The sequence below is a fragment of the Dermatophagoides pteronyssinus genome, unplaced genomic scaffold (assembly GCF_027571235.1).
Source record: "Dermatophagoides pteronyssinus isolate colony J.1.1.1.1 unplaced genomic scaffold, Derpt_VIB-CSIC_2022.12 sq0015, whole genome shotgun sequence".
Taxonomy (NCBI): domain Eukaryota; kingdom Metazoa; phylum Arthropoda; class Arachnida; order Sarcoptiformes; family Pyroglyphidae; genus Dermatophagoides; species Dermatophagoides pteronyssinus.
In genome coordinates this window covers 474,287-494,145 of record NW_027461539.1, presented here as the reverse complement: position 1 = coordinate 494,145, position 19,859 = coordinate 474,287, and the positions used below count along the sequence as shown (strand labels likewise).

General features: G+C 29.1%; 2 protein-coding genes across 2 annotated transcripts; one reads left to right on the top strand and one right to left on the bottom strand.

The window, feature by feature from the left end:
* Positions 1 to 11,877: 11,877 nt before the first annotated feature.
* On the top strand, positions 11,878 to 13,223 carry LOC113791530 (uncharacterized). Its single transcript, XM_027341320.2, has 2 exons — positions 11,878 to 12,026; positions 12,094 to 13,223. The coding sequence occupies exon 2, from the start codon at positions 12,109 to 12,111 to the stop codon at positions 13,120 to 13,122; it is 1,014 nt and encodes a 337-aa protein (XP_027197121.2). The 5' UTR covers positions 11,878 to 12,026; positions 12,094 to 12,108; the 3' UTR covers positions 13,123 to 13,223.
* A 4,713-nt stretch (positions 13,224 to 17,936) lies between these two features.
* On the bottom strand, positions 17,937 to 19,466 carry LOC113791579 (uncharacterized). Its single transcript, XM_027341372.2, has 2 exons — positions 18,900 to 19,466; positions 17,937 to 18,808 (listed from the first exon to the last, which is right to left on the bottom strand). The coding sequence occupies exons 1-2, from the start codon at positions 19,141 to 19,143 to the stop codon at positions 18,363 to 18,365; spliced, it is 690 nt and encodes a 229-aa protein (XP_027197173.2). The 5' UTR covers positions 19,144 to 19,466; the 3' UTR covers positions 17,937 to 18,362.
* Between the last annotated feature and the right edge of the window lie 393 nt (positions 19,467 to 19,859).

Here is a 19,859-nt window from a genome sequence, read left to right as displayed (position 1 = left end):
TGTGAGTTTTGTTTTTTTTTTTGTTGAAACATTTGGTGGTTAACTTCATTTGTAATTCAATATTACAACATTAGAATGGCCCCAATTTCCAATGTTATCAATGATGATGAGGGGGAATGGAAGATGAAGATTATCTTCAAGGGAATTGCTTCAATATCGCAATCAATCACCAAAAGTCATTGTTGGTGATATCGATTTCAATTTTTTTTTTTTGAATCAACTTTTCTGGATTCTAGGTTTTGTTTTGATGACCACACGCTGCTGCTGATTTTTTTTGGATCAATGAACCAATGTAGATGAATGAATAAATGAACCAATGGATGGTGAAGATAAGATAGCACCAGATTGATATCCGAGATCGCACTCTCTTCCAATTTTTTTCGTTGTTGGTTGGTGTGTGTGGCTTTGACGAACGTATACCGTTTCGGACACGTGTTAATAAAGTTTTGGTTATAGATAAACAAAAACCGTTAAAAAATATATATAACGGTGACGACACGTGCTTATTACCGATTATTATTATTATTATTACAATGATAGTGTAATGATGGTGGTCGTCATCATCATAATCATCATCGTCGTTGTGTGATGGTGTGTAATCCTCAAAGCTCATATTTGATTAATAAAAAACAATTGTGACAAATGGTCAAAGTGTGCAATATTTTCTTCCATGGATCCCTACTTAGTTTTGAATTTTTGTTATGAAAAACCAAAAACCAAAAAAAAAATTGTGAGAAAGTCAACATTCGAAAAAAATCATTCAAAAAATTTAACGAAATAAAAAACTTTTTACAGGTAGTTTTGGATAGGGTTAGAAAGAACAAAAAACAGAAGTTGTCATAAGTTGTTTGGGTCATTTATGAAAAATGAATTGTCCGACAACCAAAAAAAAAAAAAAATCAACCCGATGATAAATTAATAAATCAAAATAACGGGTCTATTTGATGAATGAACTACAATCATCATCATCAAAGTTTAACAGTTTCTTTTGGTCAATCTGAATTCATTTTCATAAATAAAATTTTGTTTTCATGAATAACAATCAGATCAATCGATCAATTTAAATCATGCTTGATTTCAGACACTTCCGTTCGTTCAATCATCATCATCATTTCGGTTTTTGTGATCATATGCTCACACACATATGATATTCGAACAGATTTTCTCAACCATTTTTGTTTTTTTTCGGACAGTGGCCAGTTTCAAATATGGAAATTCATATAGCCCCAAGAGGGTCATATGATCAAAGTTTGAAAATCCATATAAAAACCAGACTTGAATATAGTTAATAATCAAAACCAGAGAACAAAAGCCAATGATGGTGATAATTTGTAAGCAGTAAAAAAACTTTTCATTTGACACGTTCATTTGACTATTTAAACTATTTCCAGTTGAATGTTCATTTGAAAAGAAAAAAAAATAATAAGGTCAAAAGGGTTGAAATAGTGCATTGATTACATACACACGCACACACATCTAAAACATGTCAATCGTGGTCATCGAAAGTGTGTAAGAAAACAAAGCAAAAATGATTTTTCTGTGGTTTTGTTCAATACATTTGATTCAAATATACGTTGACCTTATTTTATTTTTTTGGTTGGGTAGAAATAGTCAAAAGAGGTCAAAATATCATCCGTTAGAAAGAAAAAAAAATATTTTATTTCGTTTTCGAATAAACTTTTGTCCAAAAAAAGAAAGTTAACTCTAATTAATAATTGGTGAAAATGATGTGTCAGATTTTTGTTTTTGAAACCATCGATTTAACCACAACAAACCTGATAACGATTTGATAACGATGCCAAAATACCACAATCTGGAATAGGCCAGAGCAACATGTATTCACAAAAGACAAAAACATTGATAGCATTAATTTATAATCCACTAACCACACCAAAGTCATACCCGAATAATATATTTTATTTTCTGGAACCAACTCTTATCGGTACCAAAACAGAACTGAAAAAACCTGACAACAGAAAATGAAATAGATTTGATAAAGAGTAAACATACACAAACACACACACACAGAGAAATAAACAAACCATCATCATTCTAATAGGATTAAAATTAGCATCAATAATGTGATGAAACTGTGTTATGTGTTGTGTAAAAACTTAGTGAAAATATATAAAATATAAACATTCTGGGCATAAGGATTAACCGGAATAATATTGATGATGATGATGATGATAAACTCTTAGCTCTGTGATGATTCTTTATCGAAAATCTTACTGGAGAAACCAAAAAACAAAAAAAAACCGCAATCAGCTAACCACAAACCCGAAAAAAAGTATATTTATTGAATTAATGAAACTAAGAGAGAGAATCATTTGCCTTTTTTCCATTTACCAAATGACATTTTGGTTTTTGATTCTATGGTTATCTTAGTTAACCCTCTAACTATCTTTATAACCCTAGTGATATTTAGGCAGACAGACCGATTTTTTTTTTGGTTTTTTGAATTTTGTTTCTGAACTATCATTAAAATGATTAATTATTCTTGATGAAAAGTAAATTTTTCTTTAATTAAAACTTGAACAACATCACAACATCATACTGCTAAATTTGATAGTAACAAACAAATTGTAATGATTCTTGTAATGAACAACTATCAATTAATAAAATTAACGATTGAATACAAGCTGCCGTTTTATAAACATCCCTAAACAAATTTATAAAATTGACTAAACTTGACTATTTCGATAAAACACAAACACGGTCAACATATCAACCAAGATTAATGTGTTCACACACAGATTTTTTTTGTTTTTTGTTTGTTGGGCGCCATTTTAATTTTGGCTTATAGACAGCTATACAAGCAAAAGGCAAACTAATCAAGTTTGATTTTTGGATTTTATACAAAAAAAAAAAAAACAGAATCCAAAAAACGGAAACATGTCAACATCATTGTGGTCACTTGTGTTTTTTGCTTCTGTGTAGCTCATCTATCAAATCAATGATTTTTTTTTCAAAAGAGAGAAAATTGTAACATCTTCTGGACGGAAATCCCCAAAAATCCAAACACCAATAACAACAACAACAACAATCGAACAAATGACAATAATCGAGAAAAGAAAGAAAGTGAAAATGAACAAAATGTCCACTAAAATATTGATCACTGGATTTATATGGGGATATGTTTTTGTTTTGTTTGAATGGAAATCCGGTTTTAATTTATTTTTTTTCACTTTTTTTGTCAAATAACGATTGGAGAAAAAAAAATATCCATCAATGATCAATGACCAGTGTGTGTGTGTGTGTGTGTGTGTGTGTAAAGTATCAATGTGATGACCAAAACCAAAACCAAAACAAAAAAATATTGTTCTTTTTTTATTACTTTTACCCTCGATTCTATGTTGGGTAAGAAAAAACAATCCATATTATCATCTGAAATGGGAATTCAATATGGTTATTTACTGATGAGATGTGTAAATTTTTTTTTACAAAAATCATTGGAATATAATTCAATATTTATATCATTCGCTATATGATGATGATATTATTCATTACAAGTGTAGCTGTAAATAAAAAAAAACATGATTTGGATATAAGTTTATGATGTTATATGGCTATTTTTGTCTGAAACGATGATGACCATCACATTATCATCAATGAATGAATGAATGATAATCAAGTTAATGTTGCATCATATTTTGTCCATTTTTTTTATATACAGTTTGTTCATTAGACCAGAATTTCTTTCTATTTTTTTTGTTGTTTGTAAAAAAAAATATAATACCCTCCCAATATTGATGAATACGTGATCATGTGATTAGTCACGTGCTTTTTTTTTTGTTTTGTTTGTTATAACATATAACAATCATCATTGATGGACATAACGATTGTTTTTTATTATAGGAAAACAAAAGAAATGAAGAAAATTTGGTCATTTATCGTTTCAATTTCATTGACCATTTCGTGAAACAAAACAAAAAAAGAACACGATTTTTGTTTTGTTTTTCTCTGGAACGTTATAGAAATGAACAAAAAAACAAACCAAAAGATCAACAACAACATAATGATGATAAAAAAAAAACAGCAACAACACAACAAAAATACAGATTGATAATGACCATGTATACATGATGAAGAAGGTCTATGGGATCAATGGAAAAACCATATATAATGTGGAGAAGCTATGATGGTTTCTTGGAAACAAAAAAAGTGTGTGATATGAGATATGGGAAAAACATTTTTTTTTTTGGTTCAAGATTTTATCATTTGAAATGAATATACACAATATTTCTAATTACAACAATCATCATTAAAAGTATTCAAACGACATTCACTCAAAATCCACAAAAACACTTCACTTTACGAATTTTCTGTTTTGTGGTCCAATTAATTGCTTATTCTTTGTCATCGTTTTTTCTGCGAAATTCGGTTAAAATGAATGGATGTGCTATGCACACATGCAATTTGTACCATCAAAAATTTGTTCTTATTCTCTCTTTAGAAACCAAAAACAAAAATCGAGTTGAAATGACAGTAATAAGCGAATAACCGATGATGATGATGATAATGATGATGAACAAAAGCAATCCAATGACGAAGGGCCAGCATCCATTATCTCAATTTAACTTTTTTTTTGCTTTGTTTTGTTGTTGTTCAAATTGTAGAGAGAAAAAAAAGTATCTTTTCTTTCTATTTTTTTTCTATTGAATCAGGAAATCACTCGAATGATGATGACGATCATCATCATCATTTAGTTCCACAATTTAACCAAATGGTTACTGGTGACAAAAGGCCTGAGTTTGCCTTTTTTTCTCATTCAGTGATTTTTTTTTCTCTGATTCCATTTGGATTCATTCATCCATTACCATGCATGTGTGTATGAGTGTGTATGTGGTTGAAGAAATGTATTTAATTTGTTAAGTTACTAATGGAGTGCACTCGATTCAATAGAATAGGATAGAATAGAATGTGTGTTTGTGTGCGTCTCGATCATTTCAAAGAAATTAACTTATATTTATCGAATTCTGATTCTACTTTTCATCGGAAAAAATAGTTATTGTATTCATTTTTTGGTTGTTGGTTGATAATTTGAAAGAATCTTTCATATTTTTTGACCATCAATTAATTAATTTGTTTCATTTCACTTTGTTCAAGGCGATTATGATGATGATCACCATTAAGAACACACACTTTACATCTTTTTCAGTAGAATCAGAATGAATCCTGCAAAAAACAGTTTTGTGGTAAAATTTCCCAATTAAAATATCAATATGATGAACGCACACAGATGATTTGAAAATTCTTTTGTTTTGAATATTTTCTCCATTAAATGCAAAGGTTGATGAAATAGCGGGTGTTAAACGCACCTCTATGATGATTATAATGATTCCTGTCAAAATTTATGACAATCAAAAAAAAAAAAAAAAAATTGAATAAAAATATGATGATAGAAACGGAAATTAAAACTGTTGTTTGATTGATGCTAAATCACGACCGGATATGATCGGGTATATAACCGAAAAAACCAACCAAACACAATCGATCCTGTTGTTAGTTTTTTATTATTATTATTTTCGGTTACCAACCGTCTGTTTGTTTTGTTTGTTTTGCTTTGCTGGTAACCATATTTTTTCTTTACTGGCAATGAACAAGCGGAAACAACACCATCATCAAAAAAAAAAAAAGGTCTGGAATCCGTTTTCCACTTTTTCTCAATGTGTCAAAATCAAAATCAAAATTTGAAATCGGTGAGTGTTAGTTTTTTTTCTCTAGATATTATTATTATGAAATCTTAGCTTCAAACCGAATGACAACGAAAAAATGACAAAAATTGTAAAGAATATCTCAGTTGGAACCCGAGATTTTCATGGATGCATTCGGCTACTATGATAATTCGGTTAGAGTCTAACCGTTAGACCCTTTTATTTTTTTATTTTATTTTTTTCACCATCATTCATCATCATTAAGAGACAATCTTTCTATTTCGGACATTTTTTTTCACTCGTAAACTAAAAGTCCCAGTTGGTTCATGATGATGATGATGTTTGGAATAGATTTTTCATTTTTCATTTTCTTTTGGCCAAAATATTCAATATTCCAAAACCCGAAATAAAAAGACCAAACAATTATTAATCATCACATGAACAAAACGAACGAAAAAAGATGACCATTACATTTTATTCAAAAGCTGACCAGGACACACATACACAGGAGATTTGATTTGCTATAGAAACCGTTGTTCACTATCCAAAAGAAAGTCAGGCAACAAAAGTCGATTTATCATAATCAGGTTTTTCCCAGTGTGATCATCTCATTTACATAATTCGTCATCATCATCATGATCATCATTGACAATACAATTTTTTGGTCGTTTGGTTGACATCTAACTGGCCAATGGCCATGATGACAGTTTGCCAAACAAAACCAAAAAAAATATTTATAAATCAATAATGGTCGAAGAAAATCTTTTTTCTTTTCATTTTTTTTTGAATTTTATTTCTTATATTCTGCGTCCGGTTGCATCATCGGATATGCTTTCATCGAATCAGTGTTTTGTGATTGATGATCAATAGAAATTGAATCTGATCTTCCAATTTTCTTTTATTTTTTTGTGTGAAAGTTAATATTGTCAAATGAATCGGTAGCCAAACAAGCGAAAACCACACAACAACACACACACAGACAGACCAAATAACATGATGATTTATGACGCCCTGAAAAAAAACTAGAATATACTAAGTACCAAAAACTCAGTATTAATGATCATATATCGATGACACAACAACCATTGCTGTCATCAACAACAACCAAAGAAAACCAGAAAAAAAGATAGTATGAAAAAAAAACTGTAAATATTCTATGTCCTTTAGCTCAGGAAGGTTTTTTTTTCGGACCTGAGATCAAGTTATATGACGGTCATATATATGAAAATGGCATTGAGGCCATTGGTCATAATCATCATCATTATGACCATCACAGATATATTGTCCTCAACAACTGAAAAAAATGATATATTTGGCCATATAAACAAACGGAAATGGCCAGCAATAATACCCTGAAGACATTATTTTTGGTCATGGTCATCATTATAAACGAGCAATAAATATTGAAAATATTTTTCTCGCCTATTTGATTGATTACATTTTTTAATATCAAAAATAATAAATATACTCATGCTGGATATACATAGGACAAACAAGAATATAGCCGTAAGGTTTCGTAATATTTTTATGAAACAGTCTTCATATAACAGTTATAATGAGTTTTTTTTGTTGTTGTTGATATTCTTGAAAAAATATTTAGGTTCAATCAGCAGATGAAAAAATAAACTTGAAAGTTATTCATCCGGTAGCCGAAATACTTTTAAAATTTTAAATAAAAATTAGCAATTTCCAAAAGGTCTTTCATTTCTTTATAAAATAAACCGATGAAGAATTCCAATTTTCACAGTCAACGATTGAATGTTGTATTTTAATTATGTAATTTTATAAAATTAATTATCCTAAATCATCATTCATTCATTCATTCACTTGGTCTGATTCAACATTTTATAATTAAGTTCACTCCAAGTTCAAGTTTTCCAAATTCTTGATTCTTACATTTTGTCATTCAAATTGTACTTTGGTATAACTACTTCATGCAAATGATGATATTGCAGTATCTGTCGTTGTTGATAACATAATTGAATGAACGAATCGAAGGCGGCCAAATATGCAAATTTTGTTTTGGATCACCAAAAAAAATGCACCGTAACAACATTCATACAATGTTCATGACACAAACATACAAACTTATATATTCAATTTTGGGCAAAAAAAAAAGAAAAGAAAAGAAAAAAAAATTGTTGGTCATGTAATCGCGTCATTCCATTCAATCGAAACGAATCGAAAAAACTTTCTTGAATGAAATGAATCGAATTGAATAGAATTGAATCAAGTGTAAATTGATATATATTGTGAACGATGATATACAACAATTCATTTGGTATATGTCATCACATTCAATATACATTGATAACAACAACAACAACAACTGACGATCAAATTCAATGACAACAACAAGAATTGGGCGCCTGAAAAATGAAATGAGAAAAAAAAATCAATTACATTCGCTAGCTGTGATGATGATGATGATGATGAAGATGTGTGACTTTTTTTTCTTCTCCTACAACAACAAAAGAATGAACTAAGTTCGAAAAGGCTGCAAAAATATATTCTGATCGGTCAAAAAGTTGCATGTTGTTTAGTTTACAAAATAACATTGATTGGAATCGAGTAAAGTGAGACACTTGAGTTTTTTTTTGGCCAATCGATTCTTGTTCATTGAATTCTCCAGCAGTATCTGTCTGTTTGGGCCAATGTTTAATAATATTTTTCACCGAAAAAAAAATTCTGTAACTAAAAACACTTGCACACACACACAAGTGAAAATCATACAAAAGAGCTATACATTTTTTCTGTTGGTTGGTTGGTTGGAACAAATTGACTATTTAGACTATTATCATGTTACTCTGTATGATATTCAACCAATCGAATCGATCTGTTATTGACATCACAATTGAAAACATAGAATGGCATGCATTCATGAGAAAAAATTTCATTTTTTTCCTTTCCCCTATTGATTCTGACTTTTGAACAAGAACAAGAAAAAAAAAAGACAAAAGATTGTCATAAAGAAGAGAATCAAGAGGATACAATTGAAAGAAAAAAAGGAAAAGAAAATTAGTCTTGAATTAGTAAGTATAGAGACAATATATTTATTATGATGATGATGACCAACAACAGAGAGAAAACAATATAAAGAATCAATTGATATCAATGTGAAAACAATGTGACAACATTAATAATCAACAGAATCACCCGAACAACAAAGAGAACATTCATTCCGGATTCTTCTTTTCATTGAAAATAATATTAAAGTCCGATTATTCCAGTTCTGACCAACTGCTGTGTTTATTAATTTTCATAATTCTCATAAAAATATCCAATATTATCGATGATCGAATGAATCGAATCGATATATGTAATGTAATATATGTGCGATCAATAGTTGTACATATTGTTGTGAACATTTTTCGGTAACATCTGGTTTTGTCAAGGTATATCATGGATGGAGAAAACCAAAATAAAATTCCTGCCATCATTGTTGTTGTCGTTGAGACTGATTTAACCCAATACACGTATATACATGGGCCAAATTTCTATCGAATCAAAATAGAAAAAAAAATTTAAATTATTTGAAAAAAACCATCATCATCATCATAGAATCCTGATGCAATGAAATCTATCTTTTGTCATTGGATTTTATTTTTTGTATTTTGTGGTTGTATGCGATAATAATGACCGAAAAAAAAGAAGAAAGAGAGCCTGTGCATCATCAAGCAAGGAACTTTGTTTGCTCAATTTAACATTGACACCATCATGGTCATCATCATCATCATCATAATCATCATCATCATAATCATCAACGTCATTCTGAATATAGAAAACGATAAAAGAATATATTTTTTGTGCTGCTTCTGTTATATATGGTCATCGACTGATAAGATCAAACATTCAAGCAAAAGCATCCCATAGCCAAAAGTGTAAATTTTTTTTTTTTTTTTTTTGGTTTCGATCCCATTTTATGAGTCCACCATCATTAAGGTTTGGACCTATTGTGTGTGTGTGTGTGTGTGCGTAAGGATCTATACGAATAAAAAAAAATAGTGGTCACACATTAACACACAAAATTCCCGGGTCTTGTCGGGTAAATAATCATTATCTGGTTTGATAACCGCTCTCTCTGTTCACACTGTTGAAAAATGAAAGACCGCAAATCAAGCAAGCAAACCGAATATTGAATAAGCCTGGCGGCCTCGCTGATTGTGGTTTGGTGTGTTATCAGAATCAAACCAGAAAGATATGCCAAAAAAAAACGAGAAGGAAAAAAAAATAGTCCAAAATAGTGAATGTGTCGATTCGTTCATATCGCGGTCCAACCAAAAAAGAAAGAAAAAAATCGTTTATGTTCTCAATCAATGTCGGTTTTTTTTCTATTATCATTTAACCGAACAACAACGACAACAGAAAAAAATCTAAAAATGTTTTTTCAATGTTCGAATCAACAACAATAAAAGTTTTTTTGGTCATTTAAAATTTAAATTCTGTTATTTGTTCGATGAAGATGATCATAATGATGATGATGACCATTTTTTTGTTGACCAAATTCAGGCTTGGAATTCAGAATTCGAATAGAGCATCCGTTTAACAGCCGTTACCGAAAAAAAATGTCGTCCAAATGTGGCCACAACACCACCGTAATGACAAACATTTAGACCTAAAAAATTTTTTGACAATTGAAAAAAAAATAAATTTAAATTTCAAATTCCAAATTCAAACAAAATAAAACAAACAAATATTTGATGAGATTAGACATAGAATGACTTTTGTTGTTGTTGTTGTAATGGTTTTTTCTACTGTGATCCCAATATTATTAGTCATTAGTCGACAATCGAGAAAAGAAAGAAATCAAATGTCATGGATGTTAAAAAAAACACAGAATTTGAAATCAATTGTCGATTCAGGTGTACTGGACAAAACAAATGTAATAATAATTTGTACAGAATCAATCCAAAAAAAGAAAAAACTAAATTCGCAAATTGTCAAAATTTACAATCTGTTCTTGATCGGATGGCCACCAGATTATATTGGTCAAAATAAAGATTTATTGATCATCACTATGAAGATTTTTTTTAGAAGTTTTCTCAATCTGTTATCATTCATTTTATTTGGATTTCTAACCCAAATGACACTTTTTGATAACTTCAATAAGATTAATTTTGACATTTTTGATTTTTGAATTGCAAATTTTTTCGACAATTTTTCGATCATAAGTAGTTTTATTATTATTCTGCAAAATTCATGACCACTTTATCATACTGAACGCATTCATCTGTAAGAGAATACATGTTTGTGTGAAAAAAGAATCCTGAGTTTTTATGTAAATTTTCAAGTTAAGGTGATCGAGAATGTTGAATTTTCATCCAGAAGACATGCATACATTTGATAATTCAAGCGAAATACATAATCAAATGAAATTTTTTTGAAAAAACTACCATTTCTGTTTTAGATGTTCGCTGATTAGATTGAAAATGATAGTTACCCTTGTTTTAGATTCAAAAAATAGTAAATGGATTCATAATTTACCGGTTCGACTCACTTGACTTTTTTTTTAGTATCATTCTGATGATGACAAACTATACATACCGATCATCATCATCAACATTATATAATGATAATCAAAGAAAAATCAATGGTATGTCGGTACTGTGTGTCAAAAATCGTTTGACACATTGAGTAGTATAGTGAGTGAAACAAAAAAAAAGAAAAGAAAAATGTTTGTTGGTTAACCGCACACATATAATGGCAATTGATGTCAACGCTAATAATGAATGATCACATCATTTAGGCAACATGAAAAAAAAGAAAGAAAGAATTTCATTCTTCAACATACATACAATCACATCCCATTCCATCCCATTCCATTAAGGAAAATTTACTGTGTGTGTTTGTAATGTTAAAGACTTCACCTATTTTTACTTACAAAATAAAACAAAATTGATATTTAAAAAAAAATGTCTCAAAAGCTATGGGAAATGATATAGGATTTAAAGTGCAAAAGCATGTCATCATTATCATCATAATCATCATAGGAATAATAAAAATCAGAATTTTTTTTTTTTGAAATATAAAGCATAGTTTTAATAGAAAAAAATTGATATAACGGTATGTCCGATCGAAATGTCATCTAAATATAAGTATAATGATGGAATGGATATAAAATGACAAAAAAAAATATTTCACCTAACATAAGCCATCTTTGGTAAATTACAAAAAATAATTTTTGTAATTCCAAAATCAAAAACAAAATCAAAAAAAGTTCCAGCCTAATACGCCATCTGTTGACAAGAATTCAATGTTTATTGATAAATAACGAATATATTCCATCAGGCCTGATTCACACGCTGACATATTTTTTTGTTTGTTTGAGTTCTGTTGAAATCATTTGTCATTTGTCATCAGCTGATTGTTGTAAGTTTATCTAAATTGATTTTTTTTTGCTAACGATTACTGTTTACCTTTTCAATTATTTTAAAAGATCGAATTTGATAAAATGTCTTCATCACAACAAAATGATGGTGCACAAAGTAATGCTACCATTCCGATCAGTTTATCTTTGAATCCTGGTTTGAGACAATCAACACATCAACAACCTGGTGGTGCGACAACATTCATTTTAAATCCATCGCCCGGTACCACAGCTGCTTCTGCTCATCAACAGGGTACAATGATCCATGGCGGTAATTTCGGTCATCAACAACCGCAGCAACAACAACAACAGATAAATCCTATGATTGGAGCACCTATTATGAACACGCAACAACAACAATTTCTTCCCAATCAATCACAACCGATGGTTATGGTAAAAACGGAAATTCTTTCCAATCAAAACAATGCCAGTTCATTTTCAAATATGCCACCAGTGACAACAACTGCACTGTTACAACAAACGAATACATTTACAAACAAATCCTCAACTGCAACCACTAATGGTCAACAAAAAATGGATAACGAAGCGATAGATCAAAACAATAAGGATATTCAAAATAATGAATCAAAATCACCGATACCACCTCCTCCTATAGTTGCCTTGGACAAACAACGACTCAAAGAATTGGTTGAACAAGTAGATCCGAATGAACAATTGGAAGAAGAAGTTGAAGATGTACTACTATCGTTGGCCGATGATTTTATCGAATCATTAGTTTCACAAGCATGTATGCTGGCTAAACATCGAAAATCAAATCATTTAGATGTAAAAGATGTTCAATTAGCATTAGATATGAATTGGAACATGTGGATACCAGGATTTGGTGTTGATGGAGTTGTGGGTGTTTATAGTGGTGGCGTTGGAAGTGGTTCATCATCTAACATTGGTCAACAACAACAACAAAATTCAGCCGCAGGCTCTGGTACTTCACATATTTCCGATAGTGGAAGTTTAGCATCCGGTAGTAATGCTGGTGGTACTGGTATGACAATGAATCGTGGTCCTAAAAAATGTTTGATCACTGAAGCACATAAACAACGTTTAGCATTGATTAAAAAAGTCATGAAAAAATTTTGAATTAAAAAAAAATAATCTCATTACATTGATGTACACAATGAAAATAATAATAATCATAATAATAAATTTCATTCTTAATCATTCTTATACAATATCATAAATCGGTTGTTGTTAGTTTTCTATCATTTTTTTTCTTGACAATTTATTGCTTTACAATTCATTGAATGAATGGATGTAAATTCTTCATTCAGCTTGGTTAGATGATATTTCATCAATCGATTCTAATCGAACGAATTCGATCATCTATTCATTGCTGAATTGTAGCTAAATTCATGATTGGAATTCAGGAAAAATAGCATTTACAACATACTTTTTTTTCATAGTAAACAATTTAATTCAATCAACAACGACAAATTTCTCACTCAAAATCTATCATTCACATTGATGACTGAAGTATATTTTTTTGATGAAAAACTATAATTTCAGTAAGGAATGTGTGATTTTATTTAGCAAACAGAGTTCCACTTTCATTGATGAATCATTCAAATCAATGAAATGAATTCATGAAATAGTAAAATACAGTAGTTGTTTGATAATTTTTTTTCTAGCTGATTATTCTTTTTTTTCGATTAAAAAGATTGACAATTACTGTTTGTTTTTTTTGTGTGTGTGTAAATGTTTGAATATTTATGTTTTTAGAGAATGATTTTATTATAATTTGAATTCGATTGAATGATTAGAAAATCAATATAACAAAAACATGTCTGTTTTCAATAGTCTTCAATTGTATTCTTTATTGGATGTTATGCGGCTAGAATGAAAATTATTTGGTTTTTCTCTTTATCAATCCATCAAACAATGGCTTTATATTTTTAACATTGTTACTTTTTTCTGTTGTAATTCAATCCATTTGTAGTCGAAAAATGTATTAACAAATTATGTTTCGATGATATTATTAGTGTGATGCTTTTGTTCATATTGATCATAATAGTAGTTATGAGAATGAGAATGATCATCATCAATTGGACACACTTGAACACATACGTGCTTATGTTCAAATATATTATCTTCATTTGTTTTAATCAAATACTATCATTTAATTGATTAATTGAAAACTGAAAGTGAATAATATTAGTCTAAAGAACGGCTAAAAGAATTGCTCAAATAAGAGTTTTACATTCTTTCTTTGTTTGTCATACATTGCAATTAATATTCGCATGCAAAATTCGGCAATCGGATATTTGTTTACTCAAGATTCAACATTTTATCTTACTTGTCATCATTCTGTTTTTTATTCATGATGATCCTACCAAAAAAAACAACAACAAAATAACGCCAAATTAAACATAGGTTTTTTTTTGTTGTGTGAAAAAAAATTCTTCCAAAAGCAATGATTAAACTAAATGATTGAATTATAAATGAATGACTTGACAATATTCAGAATATCCAACAACAACAAAAACAACAAAAAAAACTTAGAAATATAATGAAAGTGGCCACTATGGTCACTAACAGTTTAGTTCAAACAATTATTAAATAGAAGTTTGTTATTTTTTTCATCATCATAAAAAAAGACTTTATCTTAGTTAAATAAAGGTTTATTCAATTATATCTTTTTCTACGAAATTGAGATTCTGTATATGCGTGTTTCGACATTAATTGAGTTTCCTATTATTTCGACCATGAAAATATTATATATGGTTTACCTTTTTATTGCTGAAAATATCTATCAAATTGAACAAATTTGTTTAACTTTTTTTCAACTCATTACACAATTGGTACGAATTAGATAATAATTCAATGATTAATTGAAATGATTCGCATGTATCCATATGTTTCCTAAGGCATAAAATTAAAAATGGGATATGGAAAACAAATGAAGAAAAAAAACTATATGATTCTAGTCACATTTTTCAATCGATTGTATGATAAAATGCGTTTTTTTTTGTTTTTCAAACATACGAATACCCAAAAATTTCCGGTCAATTCAATATTCTTGGAAAATTCTTGAAAAACACAAATGCCGCCAATATATTCGCCAACAACCGATAACAAAATCTAGCACATATTGTTTATCATAGTAACGAAAAAAAATGTATAGTGTGAATTGAATTGAATGAATGAATTGGTTGATTGCATGCCTGGATGCATGGTTGGTTGGCTTTCCAATGTAATCAAACGAGATGAAATTTTCATTTTCTCATAACCAGATTTCATATAAATAAATGTTTTTTTTTTTTGGTTATCAAATGGAATCAATGTATAAAATGTGAATGAAGAGAACAAGCGGGCGGTCCAAAAGGATTGATTGATTTGATTCTCGTATTGAAGGATTAGCCTTTTATAAATCTTTTAGTTGCTATGTTCAACTTTTCTTGAATGCTAAAAAATTTCATCAATTTTGGATTTGAATAATGAATTTTGACTTGGGGGTATTCACAAAATTTGACAACTTTGGATCGACTTTTTTTTTGGATAAATATCAAGGCCATAAAATAACGGATATCAAACAAACAAGTTTTTTTTTCTTGATATGACACTTATTTGTATGACGATACCTGAACACCTGCGTCAAAGAGAAAAAAACTTCTTAAACAAAAAAAAATTAAAAGTTCAAAAATGTCTGATTTTGGTCTACTGATAAAATTTACGATCAAAGTTGAAAAAATAAAAATAAACGTTCTCGATTTGATTGGAATATCCTGGCTTCTTTTTTTCATCCATTAATTAAAATCGAATGAAACTTTTTTCTGTTGTTCAAATATTTTTGTTTTTGTTTTGTTTTTTAGTCTGGTTGCTTTGTTTGTTGTTGAACTAATAGGGAAGGCAAAAAAAGGACAACGAAATAATATGGTATGGTTCTGTTTGTTTTCCAGGAATACTTAAAATCCTTAGTTTGATGCGTTTGATGATGACCATTGATTGGTTGCTGGGTTGCCAGGATGGATCAATTATTAGAAAATTTGTTATGTTTTTTTTTCTTACAAAAAAAACGGTAAACTATTCACCTATCAGATATACGATAAACGTTAATGTAAAAGTAATTATACTAATCACACACCATGATTACACAAACACACATAATGACGTATGAAATGAATGAATGAAAATGTCTAGCATAGGAAAAACAAATACTATGACAATATCCAAAATGATAATCATAGAAAAAAACAATAAAAGAATAATTATTATTAAAGAATAATTTGAAGAAACAAAAATTTTTTTTTGTTAAAAATAGCCATTATCATTGTGACGATAGCCATAACAAATTATTTCCAATTAATAAGTAATTTTGTTGTTGTTGTTGTTGTTGCAAGACGTAGAAATGAATCTAAATGGCAAGTCATATTTATAGAATAATTCATATCAGAAAAAGAAAGAATTGAAAAGATCAATTTTAACGAATATGTCATCGGGTAAAAAGAAAAACGATATTCGTTGATTTAAAAAAAAAAATTCAATTTTCAATTCACCCACATTAAATTCAGTATAATGAACTATACAGATAGTGTAAAATAACCAGAGACAAATCAAATATTGATTACTTTTGGCTGATTTGTTTGTTTGTTTTTTTTTGTCTGTTGGTGTGTTTGTATTCCAAATGTATATTTTAATGAGTACATGAGGCTAATGATTTGAATTTGAGTTTTAAATTTGTTCTTTCTTTCATTCATTTGAATTTGTTTTTCAAAAAAAATCTAATCAAATTAATCAATAATGACGACATTAGGAAAAAAAGGGAACAAAATGAATGAATCATATGATAATCAAATTGAACTCGGAAAAAAATTCTGCTTGTTGAAAAAAACAAATTTATAATTTTTTTTTGCCGTAGAGATACTGTAAAAGCAAAAAAAAACCAATTTTTTTCTGGATAAAGAATTTAGCAATCAAACAAACGTTTTGGTTTATCTTTTCCAAACAATTATAACGGTGTGCGTAGTTTTAATAATGAAAATTTATAACGCAAAATGAATTTTCATCTACAATTATGAACAAATAACATACTCGTTGAACGAAATTAAAAAAAAACAAGATCATAATGACATTCATTCACATTCACATTGATCACAATGTTGTTTGATCAATGTCGCAATCGATTCTAACCAAACAAAACAAAACAAAAGGGTGTAAAAATATACATTCTATTTGAAATGTGTGTTACAAGATGTGATTCTCATGATGATATTTCAAGAACAAGTGAGAGAGAATAGTCAATATTGTTTGATTTTGGATTCATTTTTTTTATTTTATTTGATTATATTCCAAAATTACTTTTTCATTCGAATTGTATTGTTGTATTGGGAACGAAAGAAAAAAAATAAACATTAATTCATATTGTATCCTTTCTATTCATCAGATTCTGGCTATTCTGACACCAACGAATGGAAAGAATAAAAAGTCATGACATTCCTCGAAGGAAATCCTCAATCATCTCTCAAATGTGATTGTTTCCAATATACACAAACAAACAAACGTACACACGTCAATCTAAAGTAATGAACAAACATTATGTATTTTTCGATTGATTTTTTTTTGTTCTAATTTAATATGAATTCAAATCATCACCATTGTTTTTTTACCGTCAAAAACAAAAAACAAAAAAAAACAGCCACAGAATTTGATTTATAAAGAATTGGAAAATAATTTTTTGCATAATAGATTTTATTTATTTATCTTCTTTTTTTTGGCTGTTTTTATTTATTGTAATTATGGTTTGTTGTTGCACTGAACAGACAAATGCAGATATAGTAAACAATGTTTTATCAATAATCATCATCATCATCATTGTCATGGCCGTCATTTGTTTTGTTAACATTATCATCATCATTGTTGTTGTTGTTGATTTTTTATAAATGTCATCCAGATTAAAATTAACGAATATAATCAAATTTTTGTTGTTTAATATTCGAATATTAAATTAATAAATTAAACTTTGAATAAAAGCAAAAACAAAAAACAAAAACAAAAAAAAGGGAACAGAATTCTCGATGAACCGGAATTTGCATCTTGATCTTCATTCCTTGTGTATGTATCAATGTTGAAAAGAGTGTGGGTGTAGGTGTAGGTGTAATAGGTTTATTCTTCACAAAAAAAAACAATGAAATTATTTGGGAAAAAATTTTTTGATTGAATAACAATTATATGAATAATAAAAACAAATAATGATATTAGGTCGATCAATATTGGTCGATAATACTTGAAATGTTCAAAATAGATCAACATGTTTTTTTCGTTTGTTTGTTTGTTAAGTATGTTTGTGCTGTCGGATATCAATTCTTCATTACCGAATTATTATTCTAACCAAAATGCATAAAAACACCACGACTTGTTTCAAGATTTTCGGCTGATTTTTTAGTTAAATAATGTCTAAGAGCATCGCTAGCAGACACAGGTGATGATGATAATGGCTGAGATGAATATAAATGTGATAATGATGATGATGATGGTGATACCATAACCGGTACTAGAATGTAACGTACTGATGATGATCCTTTATTACCCATCAAATAATCATCGGAAAATGGAGAACCAGTTTCAGAAACTTGATTAGACATTGTTTCAAGTTGATTAGCAATTGCAGCTGTATCTTCATCATTATTGGATCTTTTACCAAAATGCATAATATTATGTGGTGCACGACCAAAACGCATAATTGAATGTCCAGCATATGCAGCATTATTATCATCACCAATCGATCGTTTAGTTAATACAACTCTTTTACCAGTGAATTTAGATGTGATTCCTATCAAATGAATAGAAGAAAAAAAACAGAGAGAAAAAAAATATAATTTAAAAGTTGAAAATCGATGTTATTAGATGTTTGGATCATTTACCATCCCAAATTGGTTCACCAGCTATCGTTGATCGTTGTTGACGGACATTGTTGTTGTTGTTGCTGTTGCTGCTGGAATCTTGATGTTGTCTTTCATCTGCTTTTAGCTGATGGTTTTGTGAATCAGGAATGACTAATGATTGACAAATAGATGACTGTACTATTATCAAAGCCATCACTAATGAAAACATTTTAATCAACATGTTGTTATTATTGTTTAATATGCTAATTGATGATGATGACATAATTCTTTTTTGGAATTTAATTGATGTTTTCGACAGATGAAATCGATGATTCTTATGCAAATTTTTCGAAAATTATTTTTTGTTGTCATGAGATATATGGTAAATAACTGAATTGAATACTTCTGATTTTAGTTACACACACACAGAAGTACACAGTTGACCAGTGAAAAGTTTTTCTTTTTGTTGAAATTTATTAACAATTTTGAAAGTTTAATTTTTCGGTTGGTTGATTGTTGTTCAAGTAGTTTGTTAACAGGAAGTTGAATAATTTTCTTTTTTTCGAAATTGAATTTATTTTTTTCAAACCAAATTGCAAAATGAATAGAATGACTAGAATTTGGCGGTTTCATTCGGTTTTTATACTCGAATGGTGATGAACAGCAAAAGCAGAATAAAGCGCAACAGCGCATAGATTGCACATAGTGAATTGACTGTTTGGTTTTTTCATTGAAGACACGCCTTCAATAAATAGGAAAAAATGATGTTAACGTATTAACGTATGGACATTGTCGGTCGATGTGCAGATTCACTTACTCCATATATATTTGTATCATATAAATGTTTCGAACGATATTCAAGACTCTTTAAGACTTGAATGAAAAAAAAGGGGAAATTGGCCCGCTTGATTCTTTCATGTAAAAAAAATGTGAACTAAATACTGACAACAACAACAACAAAACACCGAAACAAACACACACACACATTTCGATTGAATA